This window comes from Ictalurus punctatus, chromosome 14, assembly GCF_001660625.3.
Source record: "Ictalurus punctatus breed USDA103 chromosome 14, Coco_2.0, whole genome shotgun sequence".
Taxonomy (NCBI): Eukaryota; Metazoa; Chordata; class Actinopteri; order Siluriformes; family Ictaluridae; genus Ictalurus; species Ictalurus punctatus.
Genome location: NC_030429.2, coordinates 10,564,492 through 10,582,585, shown reverse-complemented (window position 1 = coordinate 10,582,585; position 18,094 = coordinate 10,564,492). Strand labels below are relative to the sequence as shown.

The 18,094-nt window shown below is 37.3% G+C and overlaps 1 protein-coding gene across 5 annotated transcripts in view; it reads right to left on the bottom strand.

Annotated features, from left to right (window-relative positions):
* Window positions 1–17,183, bottom strand: part of tbc1d2 (TBC1 domain family, member 2) — a 20,244-nt gene extending 3,061 nt beyond the window's left edge. Inside the window, exons 1-13 of one of the 5 annotated variants that reach the window (XM_017486096.3) lie at window positions 16,947–17,183; window positions 14,593–15,076; window positions 13,063–13,210; window positions 8,436–8,553; window positions 7,903–8,027; window positions 7,465–7,706; window positions 6,689–7,081; window positions 5,611–5,721; window positions 3,999–4,171; window positions 3,055–3,555; window positions 1,193–1,313; window positions 903–1,088; window positions 1–4 (exon numbers count right to left, since the gene is read on the bottom strand). The exon at window positions 1–4 is cut by the window's left edge and continues 118 nt beyond it. In XM_017486096.3, coding sequence (XP_017341585.2) covers window positions 1–4; window positions 903–1,088; window positions 1,193–1,313; window positions 3,055–3,555; window positions 3,999–4,171; window positions 5,611–5,721; window positions 6,689–7,081; window positions 7,465–7,706; window positions 7,903–8,027; window positions 8,436–8,553; window positions 13,063–13,210; window positions 14,593–15,072 — 2,602 coding nt within the window. In that variant the 5' untranslated portion in view covers window positions 15,073–15,076; window positions 16,947–17,183. Of the gene's footprint in view, window positions 5–902; window positions 1,089–1,192; window positions 1,314–3,054; window positions 3,556–3,998; window positions 4,172–5,610; window positions 5,722–6,688; window positions 7,082–7,464; window positions 7,707–7,902; window positions 8,028–8,435; window positions 8,554–13,062; window positions 13,229–14,592; window positions 15,077–16,946 lie in introns of all 5 variants that reach the window. The other 4 variants (XM_017486097.3, XM_017486099.3, XM_017486098.3 and 1 more) reach the window with 4 other exon arrangements.
* Window positions 17,184–18,094: the final 911 nt, after the last annotated feature.

Sequence of the window (18,094 nt, the reverse complement as noted above, 5' to 3'; positions counted from 1 at the left end):
TCACCTGCAAACAAATAAACAGTCCACAGTTAGTGTAACAAGACAATGTTTTGCATTATTTCTATAATGATAATGAGTCTTTATTGGTCACAGCACAGTGAAATTCTTTTCTTTGCATACCCCAGCATACCAGGGAGTTGGGGTCAAAGCACAGGGTCAGCCATGATACTGTGCCCCTGAGGGTTAGTACAGCTTGGCAGTGCCAGGGCTTGGACTCCCAACTTTCTGACTAGTAACCCAGACCCTTAACCGCTAAGCCACCACTGCCCCCAAGATATAGTCTAGCTATATTTTATCTAGAGTAATATCTAAGTGATTAAGCTTACAGGAATACTCAAGTTCAGTCATTGATACAGTATACATACAGTCTTTTCTTTTTTTAGGTGACAGGATTTTTCTCTATAACCCCAGTTTAAATTTAGACGCATATCTACAGCACCATGCAAAGGTCTGAGAAAAATGTTTGAGACTACTCAGCTAGGAAACCATTTATTTGATAGAAAAACAATCAAATGAATATATAACAGCACAATAAAAATGATAATATATTTTTAAATAAGTTCATGGCCTTTTTTATAATGCACAATTATAGCAGTAGGGTTTGCTATTTTAACGCTACTATACTCCAAAGACTTGATATTTGGTTGTATTAAGTATGTAAATCAATGCATGTTTAATTAGACTAAGCCTTATTTGCATAAATAAATGTAAAAATGTCACATAGCAAAAAAAGTGATATCAGCATTCAAATACTAAAGACTAATTGTGATATCTCCTTTGTTTATTTGGGGTTTTTTTTTTTAGATACACTATTCTCCTGTGTGACTTAATATATTTCAAACCTTTTTACAGTACTTATTATCCTTACAGCTTAGTGTTAGGCTTAGAGCACAGTGTTATACCTTAGTGCCTTCATAGAGGAAAGCATCCCAGACTTTAAGCAGGATGTCACTGGGCAAACTCTCCACAAACACCACCAGGAACCAGTTAAAAGTGACGAGGGACACGTCCACATTGTATTCATCTAAATGAGCCACCAACCGTGGCAACTTCTCTGCCATAAAGTCCTTAAACACACGCTGGTCTGCCTGCATCGTGACATATAAATGAAACATTGAATGTGTGATCAGAACACACTATTTATAGACCTCAACAAGCATTGGGCTTTTGTTTTTAGTTTATAAACTGGTACCTGAGAGCCCAGAAGAGTTTTGGTGTAGTAGTCCTTAGGCATGATGAACTGCACTATGGCCACTAGACACCAGAAAGCCTCCTCCTCACTCTGCAGTACCAGCAGGGCAATAGCGGCCAGTCTGAAGACAACATAACAGACACACACATATACACAAAAGGTACATCAACATATACAAGTGCAATTCTGCTGTACCGTTGTATGCTGGTGCAAATTATCAATGCTAATTCATAAGGTTGACCACCAGATGTCAGAATTTCCTTTCTTGCCTGCTGTGTGTGTGTGTGTGTGTGTGTGTGTGTGTGTGTGTGTGTGTGTGTATTGGCCATTACAGAGCACTAATGAGCCAATGCTAATTTTTACCACTACTACTAGTACATACCTAATTCTCCATCTTTAATTGAGCAGGATGCATTAAAATAAGCTTAATGCAATAGTATTGCAAACTGTCTCCTGCTACAAGTCTCTTGGAATAATCTCAAACTGTTATGATGAGGATTACATAATATCATACACATCAGCCCTTTAAGATGACATCAACCCTGGCGCTCACATCGTCGTGTGTCTATACACACGTGTGTGCCATGTGCCATGCCAGGGCAGTGAGATTTGTGTGCTTGCAGAAATGTAGTGAATTTGAACCTCTGGATTTCTTGTGTTACTTTAGCACAGCTTTAATATTGCCCACAACAAACTATAAAGTCAGGATACAAGGCTGGCCGAAATATGAGCTTGGTGGCTTGCCAAAGTTCAAGACAAGCAAGGATAACGATGATCAGGTTTGCTTGGTTGTAAATCGTATTTACTTTTGCACATATGGTGGTTTTTTACAATTGTTTACTTGCAGCATAATTCTTTAAATTTTTCTTCTGAAAGATTTACACATCATCTTCTCTATTCTGCTTTCTAACACGCAGGTCACGTGTTTTTACAATCTTTTATTGTAGCAGGTTATGTTTTAGGCTTATTCATTCCATGCCATTTTTTATTCTCTAACATTGAAAACGTACAAAAATATTTTTTTTATTAAAAAATATATACGTATAGCTTTATACACATAAAGGTGATTTCTAAGACACTTAGAGGTTAATAAAATATATGCTCCTGTCTGTACTATACCAAGATATAGAAGACAATGTAGATAAGGGGTTCTTAATATTTTTGCAGCCCATTCAGTATAAAAAAAATATCACAGACCCCCTTATAATAATATTACAGTGTAACTGTTCACATATCAAACATCATATTTACTGTATTATTATTATTATTATTATTATTATTATTATTATTATTATTATTATTATTATTATATTTATTTTAATTAGCGGCACTTTCCAGTCTAGAACCTAAACCACTTACCAATACATTGTATTTAAAGTCGCTCTAGTTAACTTCCTAGTTTGTAAATTTGTGGTTTCATTCATGTTGACATTATGCATGCATGTTGATGACAAACTTTATATTAGGAAATGAACAACTTCTTCTTTGTGTGACTTGCACAAAACTACACTTTTGAGTGACTGCCACAATTTTGATCAAATTTAACAGTCCATAAGGTGCATAACAAAGAAATAAGACCTATAACAGTAGTAGTTCTTGGTGAGTTATTAAATTAAGTTATTAAACACAAACTTCCACCCAATCAGGACAAGGAGGTGTCTCTACTTGAAAGTCTATCATATTATGCATATGTACTTTGTGGGTGAGGTTTGGAGGGAACACTAAGGAAGTGGCTGTAACTATTTGTTTTAGAGTTTCAAAACAGCTAGTTTCAGCTCATTTCTGACAAAAAAACAATTCAGACTAGAGCTTTAAAACACTTATGTTGCTCAGAGAGTGTTGTGTTTGGTGTGTGTGTGTACCTGTTGAGTCCCTGACAGTAGCCGACAGCTGGGTTCTGCCAGGAGAACGCCAGCAAGACTCTCTGGAGCTTCTGCAGCATTGGACTAGAGGGTGATGAGAAGCTCTGGTTGGTGGTGAGTGTGCGGTGCAGGTCCAGCTGGATCTGCCTGGCTGCCGAGTGCGGAGTGGCTCGGCTCTTCTCGCACAGCTGCTGGAAAAGGTCAGGGTGGCCCTGGCGCAGTGTGTTCGTCCTGAGCCGCACCATCCAGCGCCACATACACGACCTGTACTGACGCGGGATTCCTGCTCGCACCAGAGTCTTCAGCTCCTCACTCAAGGAGAGAACATCAGGAGAACGACCTCCCAGAAACTGAGTCCAGCGGGCCAGAAGTGACCGGTCACCAGTTTCCTGCTGGAGCAGATTGTGAGAGCGGATCTCCAGGGCTTGGATTTTAGCCAGCAGTTTCATGTCCTCCACTTCATAGTCGGGGATGATCTTAAAGCCGTACTCATCGTATTCCCTGAAGAACAGAGCCATGTGTTAGTCAGGACTTATGTGATTGTTTTTACACTAGATTTGAATAATCATAGTTACTATGTCTTTGTATCAAACCTCACAATTTGGTTTAGATGTATGAAGATTTGGATTCAAAGATTAGGGAATTCAAGTATTAAGGTTGGACAGAATAGACCAAAAAAATCCATATTGCATTTATCTACTGCATGAAGTGTCAAGGTTAATCAACAGCCTTCAATAATTTGACCAAAATTTGGAACGGCACAAATTTTTCAACACACTCACAGAAAAAAATTGGTCAAAAGTGCAAGCTTCTGCAATATCATAATGACAAGATTTATGAAAATAATAATCACAAACACAGAATTCTATAGTAAGAGTACAAGTTTCTTAAGCAAAACAACTGAAGCTTCATTATGTATGCCCTTAAAATGTCTTCACTTTTACCTGATAGTGTCGAATCTGATGACATCTTTCTGATCGGCCTGTAGTGCCTCTTCTATTAACTTCCTGATAACAGCACTTTGCCCGGCATTCAGTTCATTATTCTCCTGGAGTTTTCTTAGGACTCCCAGGTACCTGCTCTCCATCTGACAGTTGCTGGCTTCCAGATAGGCACACTGATACACATGCACACATATACAAACACAGATACTGCAATTGTATTGAAAGCTACAGTGCATAGGATTGATGAATGTAACTCAGGAGACAGTACAATATGATGCAATACAATATGATGCAATACAATATGATGCTCCTGAGATGCTGTGAGTCACCCTGAGAGTTTTGTAATAGTGATACTAATTCACAGTCAGAGCTGTATTAAGGGTGCCGAGTCTGTCTTCCTGGTAAATTTGTACACATCCTGTATGTCATACACCAGCTCAGATACATCAAACATCAGCACACTCCTACATTAGGCATGAAAGAAGTCTGACTTCAGAGTGACAGACAGGAGCTGGTAACTTGGCAGTGGTGGCTCAATGGTTAAGGCTCTGGGATACTGACCAGAAGGTTGGAGGTTCATGCCAACCTTCTGGTCCCAGCACTGCCAAGGTGCCACTGTTGAGGGCTTGAGCATTGCCCTGAACTATATTTGCTCCAGGCAGGGGTGCTGTTTCCATGGTGCTCTGTCCTCTGCTTCCTAACAAGCTGGGATATGCAAAAAAAAAAAAAAAAGAAAAGAAAAAAAAAGAAAAAAGAATTTCACTGTGCTGCAGTGTTTATGTGACAAATTCTCTTCTAATCACTGAAGTGAGAGAGGGAGAGCGTTAACAAATGGGAGCCAATGTGAAATTCAATATAATACTACAAACTGATTCAGGAATTCAAGCTTTTTTCTTACTGAAGGGGTGAGATATTTATTTAAAGCTGATAAATTGTCTGGCTAGAGAATTCATGGTGGCCAGCTAGTGACTAAACAAAAGGTGCCAGGTTCTCTGTAATTTTGTATTTCAAACTCGGTTATATTAGGGAAGAGTGAGTCATCCAGGACATCTGCTTACCTACTGCTTATTTACTGCCCTGTGTTTTGGCTACCATGCTAAAACTATTCAGGTCGTCCCTGGCACTTTCAACAGGTTAGAGAAAAAAAAAAATACACTGATCAGATAAGATACACAGTTAGGGTAAAAAAAAAGAAGCTTTTAGTTAACTAGCTAGAGTTCGTGGGTTAGTTTGTGTCTATTGTAGACTGTACATTGTTGGTGTCCTTAGTGTGCATTATTCATATGGGGTACTAAGGGCACAGATTATTCCTACTGGGAAGCATCCTTGAATTCTCATTGAATGTGTCCTGACATTAGAATTAATCCACATGGTCAGGACAGACACAGTGCAACTCAGGTTATGAAATGTTCTTCCATAAATTGCTTGCAATAACAATTTTCTACAAGAATCTGTGAAATTCCAGATGTTATCTTCAGCTTGTCAAACAACTGTAGACAATGATGTCTAGTGAATAATTGCGCAATCGCATGACAGATTAACTCCGTCAACAAGTGATGCGACTTGAAATGTTTGAGATTTTTTTAAACAAGTGGGAGTGGAGCGCCCTCACCTTCACCATTAGCGATTTCTCCTGCTCTGAGCTGTTCTGCCACAGTTTGGTCAGCTGGTAGATCTCTGAGTTCAGGAACTTGTTCTGGGTTTTGTAAGCTTCCATGTCATCCTGAAACGCATCAGAAACAAACCACATGTTTTAAATAAAAGAATCTACTTCATAAAACCATTATAGATTCTTACTAACAAAGACATCTGTGGATATTTGTTTGTGCGGATCATGCTGTTAGCACATACCACAAAACCATTATTCTGTCTAATAAATCATTTGTGTCATGCTGTTAATGTGCAAATAATAAACTTGCAGTGTTTGTATACAATAAACGGAAGACACAACATGCTGGAATTATTCCTGAACATGCTCAGGCAACAAATTCAAAACAAATTTCTCATGTATACAGCTTTTCAGGATTTCAAACATCTTTCCCCATTTGCTTCCTTTGTTTATTATTTGGATCTGCTGTGTACACATGTGGTTTCAAATGACTATAAACTGGCGGTCTAGTGATGTGGGTAAATTCAAGATTATTCAATTAATACATATGTTATATAACTATAACTATTCATGACAATTAACATGAATATATTGCCATTATATTAACTAAAAAATGTTTTCAGTTTGCTTACTTCTTGTTTGTAAATTGTATTAGTCTGAATTTATTTTTATTTTTTTGCATTTATGCTACATATCTGCCATGTTTTCTATAATTTTGGTTTAAAAGGTTTATTTTTATTTTTACACAGTATATACAATCACTTATTTCTATATCTATTCAATATCTATAACACCTGACAGCTTTATTTGAATAATTCACTGTGATTAGCTCATGGATGGAAATAACATACAACACTAGCCAGTGCATCACATGAGATTCATTTGAATGCCTCATTGTGATTGGTCCACAGTGACCAGTCAACATACAGGCACAACAGACAAAACAGGATACATACTACCTGACCACCCCATTGTCTGGCTACATCCTTTCTTTACCAGTGAATTACCATATCTAATCCTGCTGACACTTTGAACTACATACTTTAAGGTGCTACATTTTTACTAATCGGCGTCAGCCCACCTTGAGGTTGTCCATCTCCTGTACAAGCTGCCTGAGGCTCTCTGAGCTGATACGGTCAGAAGAGATGGTGCGTCTCGGGTCAGCAATGCATGCAGACATTTGCTCAGATAGTTTGACGATGACCTCCTGCTTGGCCTGGTTCTTCTCCATGAGCATCTTCACGTTGTCCTGTAGCTCTTTCACATGTGCATCCCTCTCCTCCAGGCTTCTCCTTAGTCCCTCGTTCTCACGCCGCAGCTGCTCCAGACGCTCACGCAGGTCTGTGGTGCAGCGCTCGCTGTGACGCACCAACTCCAGACGCTCCTGCTCGCTCTCAGCTGCCAGGTACTGAGCACACGCACGCTTCTCCAGCTGAGCTGCCTCCAGGGCTTTGTGCAGCAGCCACACCAATTCCTAACAACACACATACACAGAGCTGGATCAAGTTCTGGTTCAGGGGTGTCTGGTGTTAATGCGCTAGCAGGATAAAAGGACAATGATAAAGAAATAAAGACATCGATATTAGGTTTAATTCTGAAATGTCTCCATCCGTTTTATTAAATTTCAAATGTCAAATCATTCCCTAATGAAACATAATTGTCCTGTAAAGTTGCGGATTCAGTGGTAATGACAAATATCGAATATTTCAGGTATTGATATATTGCTCAACCCTAATAGTTTCTTTGTCAAACTATTAACAGATATCAGATTTTAGCTTCCCATTTAATAGCATGTCCAGCCATCACTGAGCAGGTTATAAACTGCAATTCCTATCTATTATTATCTGTAATCTCCACCTTCTGGGCTTGGACCTCCACGGCCAGTGTGAGATTCTCCTGTTTAAGGCGTGACAGAAGGTCAACAGTGTTTGCCTCTTTGCGGTCGAATGGAAAGGTGGCAGAGTTTGTTTTCTTAAGTTTCCCATTGGGTAGTGTTAGAGAACCGTGGGTCAGGAGTTTTTCACACGGCTTCTCACACTCCACTTCAGGATCCAGACCCGAGCTTGGAGGTGATGTCTGGGCATGGGAGATTTCAGGGGCTGTGGAAGAGTGGGATGTAATTAGATACACTCAAGATAATGCATTGCAATTATAGATATGTGTAAAAAGTGTGTCACTTTTTCATAAAATCTCCAAATTTTGGTTCCAGTCTCCAAGTTACCTTCAAAATCTGACCAAGGGGTGTTTCACATTGTTTATTTTAAAAGGAAATATACATTTCATTGTATTGCTTACTAGTTGTACTGGAGGAGGGATTAATTCCTGGGGTATCAGCCAGGGTGGCTGGTGGTTCTACCCAAAATACACTACGGCTCATTTCCATAGATGGCCGGCGAAGGAGAAAGCTCTGTACTGAGTTTCTGTAACACGCACACACGCACACACACACATACACACACACACACACACACACACACACACACACACACACACAAAAAAAAAAAACATGTTAGTACAGTTCACTACGTCAGACATTTAGATCTTCTACTTTTTTGACTCCATTAATTCTGTAGGACTGTAATAGGTTGGAAACGATGAATACAACATGAATGCATAATGTTCTTAGGAACTTGAATGATCTTATGGTGTAATACAAACCTCAGCTTCCTTAAAAGAGAAAACAAATGGAATGCCCATCACTAAAAAAAAAAGTCTTTATTTTGCAATAAATAAAACTACACCATTATTATACTCTCTTATACTTTAAACTAAGATTAAGCAAGTATATTCTGATCTATTCTTGTAAGACACCTGAGTCCTGCACTCACTGTATCTCAATGAGTGGGTGTTTAATGGACACGTTGAGTGGGTTTGTTTGTACAGGAACATTGGCTGCTTCCACTCCGACCAGACCGGACGGGATCTTCACCATGGGCAGGAAGTTTTCTACAGTACAACAAAACAAAACACAGCTGAATCAGCACCTGATTGTGATTATGCAACCTGGTACAGATCTTGAACTAATATATATGTGAACACTACATGAAACTATACTTGGAGTGAGCTGCCCACATGAGTGAAAAACGAGGAGCGCATCTGTGTCAGATGAACCTTGTTGGTTGGTTTGTTAGGTTTCTGAAATAAATTTTTTATTATTACTATTTTTATTTATTTTTAATGAATCGCTATGACCACAATAGGATGCCATTCTTTTTTCAGCCGGTCAAACTATATAAAGCATAAACGGTAGCGGGAGATGCATAACACTATATGTGGTAGCACATGGTAAAATAGTCAGTGAAACCACAAACTTTTCCACTCAAGGTAAACGCTCTAGCAGAGTGGAATGTAATTCAGGGCAAAGTGTTGTCACGTAACAGCATGTCTAGCAAACCTGTAGGTGAGTCATTGTTAGTGAGGAAACACCCCAAACTGCTTAAAACTATTAAAGCTAAAACTGACACTTTTGATTTCTGCAGCAAAATGATAATACTTTTCACATAAATGAACAGTGTGTGAATTAATATCCTTTATATCAGAGAGCTGCTAAATTCCCAGAAATGATTTCCCTAACAGCAGCTCTATCATTAGTGCCAGCTGTAATTCAAATCACAGGTTTATATTCAATTCAATTCAGTTCAATTCAATTTTATTTGTATAGCGCTTTTAACAATGGACATTGTCTCAAAGCAGCTTTACGGAAACATATAAACACAGGATACAGATTTTAAGTGTGTGAATTCATCCCTATTGAGCAAACCGGTGGTGATGGGATATTAATGCACTCTTCTAATATGTTATCAAATGTATAATAGCTCATTCACAGGGACTTGCATGGTGGATGCTCTACATGACCTAATATTAATATAATTAGATTAAAGAGCACGCTGCTGTTTAATACTGAAAATGTATAATTATAGACATGGTGATGTTTATTTAACATTTATGGAAGGTGTCTCCAATGTCAGCGCTGTTTAACATTTAGAGGTAAAGCTGTTCTTTTAGTTTTTTTGCAAAAGGGAAAGTCCAAGGAAGGAGGACATTGCTAGTTACAAGAGGCATTTTTTTTTTTGTCTTATTAACTAGAGAGAGAAAAAACGAGAAGCCGGAGAGGGAATGACGTTTATATCGTGCATGATAACAGGAGCTAACTTAACAACATTAAAAGTAATAATAAATGGATAAAAATGACAGCATGTTGTTTAATAAATAGAGATTAGAGATTTTTTGCTGCTGTATAAGAAGAATAAAACATTTTGTGCTGTTATAGGAAAATAATCATAATGTTTATTGTTTTCTTATAAAAGTACACCATGTTGTGCGTACTATATGTTAAGGCACGGTGTAAATGAACATATATGCAAAATATTAACAAACCTACAAACATCTATTTGCATGAAGTTAGTCAAACAACAGTTTGAGCTCAAAATAACCTTAATCCATCTGCAGCTGTAATATTATGCAATACAGAATTTCAGAGCTTTTACATTTTACACCTGTTTAAGTGCTCCAGACATTTGTTTCTTCACTTCCTGTAATAGTCACTGCTATGTGAGTCTGCATCCTGCAGCTGTGCACTCATACAAGCCCACTCAAGATTAAGTACTCTGATTTACAATAGGTCTCACTTCTTATGCAGTGTAATATTGCTAATCATCTGTATGTGAATAGACATGCAAGTGAGTAAGGCTGAACTGGATGTGATAATTTGGTAATGTAGGTCATAGCCCAGAGTTCATGGATTATCAGAAAAGATAATCCTACAAATGATGTGAATTATTAGTTGTCATTTATCTGGCATGCCTCTGGGCCATGTACAGGAAATACAGTAGATGCAATTCGCAAGCAGTGCAGAAAAAAGCATCAGAGCATTGCAACAGTATCCGAATCATGTTTCCACATCACACCCACCCACATACTCTATATTCACAACAATCCCCTCATCAACCCCTTCATTTAACATCATATAGTGATTCAGCTCTTCTGGTTTAGACACACTCTCACATACAATATATGTGTACTGTGTACATGTGTACTGTATGTATTATATTAGCTCATAAATGTTAATGAATTTGCAGGTCAAAATGAAAGTCGATGAAAGAGCTTCGAACTATTTGTTATGCAATAAAACACTCACTGTATTAATTTCTATATGACCGGTGGGGAAATTTAAAAAAATAAAATAAAATTTGCCCACAGACAAATAATATTACAAACAGTCAGAATGACAGTGCTCATTCCTACATTATATTATGGTGATATAATAGTGAAATGCCAATAAGAAGGCAGGAACCACTTGCTGGTCAAATCTACCAGTGAACTCCTACAGTGTTCATGTAATTACAGTATCATTAAAGTAATTACAGTGCAGACAATAATTACTGCCCTTGAATGTGCTGAGATCAGAAAGATATAGAAATGCATAAATCTATGTTTCCAGCCTGCTTGTAACTGAAGGATGAGTCAGCAGCTAACTTGATCAGTTTCATATTATTGGATGGAAAGCTGGGAGTAATATAGGATTTTAGCCAAGCCTAACTGATTTCCAGCTAGTATTTGCCTGACATTTACTGGACCTCTCTGCAGCACTAACAACATTAACGTTATTTCAATGGAGCACAAAGTTCCCCAAGGTACCCACACCCTTCTCCTGTTCTCAGAACGATTACAGATAAGGATAGCTCAGATTAAAATACTGAAAACTTTCCAGATAACTTACATAACACATCTGTAACTCTATGTTGAAGTATGGTGAAAAAGAACCTGCTTTAGAGAAGTTATAACAGTTTAAATATGGAAGGAGAACGTTTGGATTGTGCAAACACTGGTCACATGTGTCTGGTCAGTGATCAGGTCTGTAGAGGGGTTTTCCTGTGCTTCCTGTGTACACTTTGCCAGATGCATATCCTGTCCCGCTTTAAGTTTCCATAATTTGCTATGATTACTCATTCCCGGAGATAAGAAGTAAACAATGCAATCTTATTTTGGGTGTGTACCTTATTTTCGGACATAATGGTAAACCTTTTGCTTTAAAGAGGTTTTAGTAAATTGTGTATAAACTTTTCCAATTATGGATGTCACTTTACACTGGTTCACCATTAAGTTATGATATGAAACATAAGCATAATAAGCATAGAATGATTTATATAGAATTATAAATACTACCACCACACTGGATTTTTGCTACACTATTTTCTGATTGAACACCAGGTGATTACAGGCAGCTAAGGTGGTACATGAGTTTAGCGAGAATACAGTTATAACGTTAGATAGTTGGCTATTTTTCAGATGTATGCCAAGCAACAGTAAAAATATAGCAAAGTGATTGTTCAGACTGCTTTTAATTATTTACACCAACCAAAGAGTCCATAGACCAAGACCAGTGTTAATGAATTGACAAGTAAAGGTGATAAAGTCGACATGAAGTGAAAGTAATGCTACCAGAAACATGTGTGTTTCATGCCCTGGGTCCGTTCTCCTTCAGTGAGTTTGTTTTTAAGCTGGGGGAACGTTATTCATGTTTGGTCTGACCTCTGCTTTAGCTGAGTTGCCAGAATTTTTTTCCGACTGTACTGCCATAACAAAGAGTCAGCAACAGTAAATGCTATGGTTAACCCATAAAGTTGGCACCTCTGTGACTGAGCACTCCTTTAAGTTTTACTTTTAGTTTTGTCTTTGTCTGTCTTTAGATTCAGGAGTTAAAAATACACCTAGTTCAGTCATTATAAAATTAGAATGATCTTAATTGGTAGAGAGGTGTTCAGTGTTCAGTGTTGACTGAACAGTGTCACCTGTTGATTTACATTTCTTACTCTTGTGTATGCATACGTTCCATATTAGTTTTACTGTAGTTACTGATTCATTTATAGCAGTTACTAAACAGATGCCTCAAGATGAATAACTGAAAATATTCTAAGGCTTAAAGTGGTTGATGATGATCTTTGTGCTATGATCGTCAGGCAAAATACATCATATGGCCAAACGTATGTGGACACCTGACCATTATATGACTATATGTGTTTTTTTCCCTAAAACTGTTGCCATAAAGTTGCAATCACACAATTGTATTGCATGTTTTTATATCCTGTAACATTACAATTTCCCTTCACTGGAACTAATAGGCTCAAATAAAAGCAAGGTTGATGAAGACATGCATTGCACCCCAGGCCTTCTCACCCAACATCAGTGCCTGACCTCACTGATGCCCACAGCCACAGAATTCAACCACAGCAATATCAGAGTTTCCCCAGACCACCACACATGCCTACTCTGCTATACCATTACCAAATGAATTTTCACTTTCTATTAAACTACTTCTCTATCACACGGAAGACCGTCTCACATCCCTACAAAAAAAAATCCCCACTGTATACAAATACGAAGCTTGCGAATGCCGTGCTGCATCATGTGTTGCCTTGTGATTTATTAATCTTGTGATAGTTCTTTTGTTCTTACCAGGGCAGGTGTCTAAATACTGCTGGTCATCCTGTGTGGGCTTCTCTGGCATTGGCAGTGGGGAATCTGCACAAAGCTGCTCTCTGTGCTGCCAACGTCTCAGCTGCAGCTGCTGGAGCCAGTACATCTTAGCATCTCTGTTTGCTGCCTGAAACCAGATGCTTTACTGAGACACAGATGCAGCTGTTCACTGATACAGTTTAAGCGTATAACAGTGTACAGGATCATATATCTTTGCCACATGATACAGTAAAGCCTCTGTAGCAAATGTGGAAAATTTAGTATTCCTGAAAACTCCACTCGACAGTTGTAGTTAAATTATTCCCTTAGATACCAATGATATTAAAATGTATATTTATTTATAAAAATATGTAGGTTAAATAGGTAATTAAATAAATAGGTTGTGCCGTCAAAGGGAGTCAGTTATTGTCATGAGAATAGAAGACATTTCTTAATTGCAAGCCTAATAATCCATCTGAGTGTACTGCTAGAATGAGTTGCTGCTTGGCAGCAGCATGTTGCAACATAGCATAGACAAAACAAACATGAATCCAAGGGTAACCGTTTTAATCATTCGAAACATGACTAATAAAACATTATTAATCAGTGAATCAGTGCCCATAAAATGGTACTAAAAAGCTGCATTTTTCTTCTACAAGGTATAAACTGTTTAAACTGTACTCTTAAAGATATAACAGCAGTCCTTTAGATGCAAAGACGTAGCATCTAGGGGAGCGTGCAGCGATCTGTGACCAGTGTTTATACTTAATTCCAGCAATTTATCAATTATTATCAATTTATTTTTACTTATTAATGTTTATAGTTTAAAATGTTTATACTGTAGTTACATTTAATGTTATGGAACATCCATGAAACAATTAGTTCCTGTTATCAGCTATAGCAGCTTAGCAGTTATAAACAGTTCTTCACTTGTCAACCTTTCTTTTATCTCTCTCCTGAAGTTAATAAGAAAAAAAACATACCCACACAGCATGTCATGTTACTGACAAACTGGAAAGCACAAAGTTATCTGTCCTGAAGACTTTCCTGTGATGGAAAACTTACTCACTGGAAATGGTAAAGTACTGACACTGGGGACTGACACTCCATAAATATTAAATAAACATCTCCTTACAGAAATCTTCACCATATAAACAATTATACGTTTTTCTTTGTTAAATAACACCATTAAAAAAAAATCTGTTTATTATTAGGCTTAGATGATGTGGCATGTTTGTGATACAAGTGGGCTGTTGCTATAGAAATATGAGCTGTTATTATAGAAACAATAACATATAAGAATGAGTGCATTATTAGAAATGCTTTAATATACATGAGAATGTGCTTATAAATATATACTCTGGCACTACTGTTAGAGCTGCTGTTATTGAAAATTAATCAGCACCTTCTGAGAATTCAGTCATGTGGTTGTAATTATTTTTAATAATAATAATAATAATAATAATAATAATAATAATAATAATAATAATAATACATTAAAGCTTGGTCAGAACTTGACGGTAAGCATACCTTAAGTATGAAAGTGCGCTCAGGTGTCTGAATGTGGAAGGTCCCTTCCTCTCCTTGCAGTGGGTAGCTAAACGTGGCATTCCGCAGCTCCACTTTGCCAAGAGGATTCAAGTCCTGTGCAGTGCGATAATAAAACAGCTGACACTTCTTCTCCTCGTAGGTGAACCAACGACATTTCCAGGTTTTCAGGGGCCCAGCCTGCTTGTGGAGGTATCCACAAAGCTTAGTTTTAGAGGACAACTCAGAATCTCTTAAACAGACAGCAGTGCTCTCTGGCCTTGAATTGACAACCTGTGAGCCCTCCTTTCCCTCATTCCCTGTCGACAGTCCCATTATCTCTGTGTGTTTCTCCTCCAGACTCTCAACCACACTGGCCCTCTCTCCTTCTGCTACAGACTTATGTGTTTCTGCCAGAAGGGGAAGTAATTGAGACATGTCAGCACTATTGGAATTTCCTTTAGAGCTTCCCTCTCCTTCCATCAGGCTAAAAATACAGGAAAAAAAAAGTTCAGAAAAAAGGGTCATTGTTCTAGGCTATATTTACAGCACACAAATATGAGTGTTTTATCAGTGTTTTAGCTGCATGATGCAACTATGTGTGCCTTATTTTAAAAGAACAGAAAATGGGTAGCATAAGCTGGTAAAGTTATGTCATAACCGAGGCTTTAGAAATCATTAATTTAACCTTGCGTCAAATACATATGCTATTGTGAATAATAGTTATGCAAATGTGTAAGGTTTTGTTCCAGTTCTGCACATAAGCTTGTACTGTTTTTACTGATCAGCGATTTGAAATAGTACACTCCTGGGTAAAAAATGGGTCAAGCCCAAAATAGCAAAATATTAAGATTTTAATGGTCTTAACAACAAATCATTGGTCAGAAAATTAGCAAGAATTAAGCAAATGCACTCCTGAGACTTCCTGTCACCATTTGCTCGTTTACTTTTGCTTTAGTGAACTCTTTGGGGAAAAGCTAGAAACAGAGATATTCTCTTATATATCACTCATATATAGTCTTTTTTGTATGCAAAGGTAAAAATCTAATGTTTGATGTAAAATTCAAACTAACACATGTTTGGGTGCACAAACTTAAAATACAGTAAAAAATAAAAGAAATCAAATAATACAAAAGCAAATGATGTCTGCAAGTTTACCCACAAGACTAAGTTACTTTATCTATTTGTTTAATTCTTTCATTTCCTCACCAATGATTTGTTGACCATTAAAAGCTTAATATTTTGCTATTTTGGGCATGAACCATTTTTATTTATTTATTTATTTATTTTTGCCCAGGAGTGTAGGATTTTTTAAAATGAAAAATTCACAAGCACAAACAAACCATGTTAAGTCTCTTTAACTGTCTATGTCTTTATTTATGAAGCTTTAACTTGCTAGCTGCCATGGTGGAAATCAAAACAAACAATAGAAACCCTCATAGAATTTGTAATGGTTTCACTGATGATAATTGGAATTGGTTTTAAAGGAAATTGTAATGGTCCCTGTGGGTCTCTACAGGTAATATGTTGCCTTCTATTGGTGGCAATAGTAATGGTAATGGTAAAGGTTTTAAGGGTTTAATGGTTTGTAATGGTACTTGTTGTTAAACCATTAAAATTTCTGTGATGGTTTCTATTGTTTTTTTTTTCAGCAGGTTGACTTAACTGTCAAAAAATTATGGTTGTATAGTATGTATTGTTTGAGCCTAAATAATACACAGTTACTATGGATATACAGTAAATTGTAGATTAGCCACGTTACTAAATTATTACATATACTTAGACAAAAATGGCTTGTTATATAAGCAAGGCTTGAGTATGAAATGTGTGATTTCCTTCAGGAGAGGGGGAAATGGGAGAAAATATCATGTTTTATTACATTTCTCTCACTAATGAATCAAAGTATCGAAAGCGCGAGGTTCGATTTGTTCAAAGGAATCGAATCAGTCAATTGACTCGTTGTTTAATGTGGGCATTGTAACGCTCGTAATATTTTATCAAACTGAAACAAATCAACCAGTACTGCCAATCATCGTCAGTCATTCAACAACTTTACATTAAAACAACTCCTACAACATACAGTATCGGACTATATGTATATATATTAAAAAATAAATCAGGCAACGCACTCTTGATCACACAACCGAATGTGTTTCATTGACAAGACTGTGTATCGTTTAAAACATAAATCTTATATGTGTTTGCGAAATCGTCCAGAGATCAGGAAGACCATATGGGATCTAACACAACCGAAAGCAGTTTACTGATTTACAGTTAAAAACAGAAACATATACAGACACGTTTAACTTCTTTAACACTCGCTGTGGATATTATACAACTTATGAAAAGTCACTAACCTGTTGTTTCTGATCAAAATCTCGCTCCTTCCTTTAAGTCACAGGGTAAATCCTGAGATCATGTTCCACTTCCTTAACATAATGCCCCTTGGAATGGTGGTTAAATCCCCCAAAGGCGAGTGAGTGTGAGATTCCAGGCTGAGCAGCGTTTAGGCTTGTCTCTGTATGAAGCAGGAAGAAAGCTGAGTGAGGCTTGCTCTTTCTCTCAGACTGTGCCCATGTGCTGCTGTGTGCCAACAAGTGTCACAACTTCAGCAAAATTATGCAAAATAATCTGCATGTCATATCAGGTTGAACCGGTTGACTGGCAGCAGAAAACAGACAAAAATAGGAACTGACCTCTCATACAAGGTCCCTGTTCGCTATTTACATGTGGTCAGTCTCCCTCCTGAGTTATAATTAAAGTTCTGATTTTCCACATAGATGTTCATATGATTTTGCTTTAAAAATCTTTGAAATGAAGCTACAGCAGAGTAACAAGTAAAAATCTCCCTGCCCCCCCCCCCCAAAAAAAAACAAAACAAAACAAAAACAAACAACAACAAAAAAAAAAACAATAGAAACTCTCATAGAGTTTGTAATGGTTTTAATGGAATTGTATTGGTTTTAATGGAAACTGTAATGGTCCCTGTGGGTCTCTACAGGTATTTTGTTGCCTTCTATTGGTGATATGTTATGTCTAGTGGATACTGTTAAGGACCAATAATGGTAATGATTTTAATGGATAGTTGATGGTTTGTAATGGTATTTGTAGTGGAAACCATTAGAATTTATGCGATGTTCTATTGTTGTTGTTTTTTTTCAGCAGGGCTGTGAGGAAAAAAGATGGAAAATGCTATATGTAGACTAAGCGTACTAACCGAACACACTTGCTGCTATAAATGACATATATTTGTCATGTTCTGCTCCTATAATGTTTGATGGAAGTAATCAATTGACAGACTTTTCTGAGTTGAAGTGGATGTGTTACATGCAAATGTATGTATTATCATTCTAGTCAGCATATTCATGCAGGTCCTATGTTTGTTGGTAATGGACTGGTTTTTAGTCCCCCATTAGGCCACCCAGATGATGCAAAAATTGGCTTGTGTGTGTGTGTGTATATATATATATATATATATATATATATATATATATATATATATATA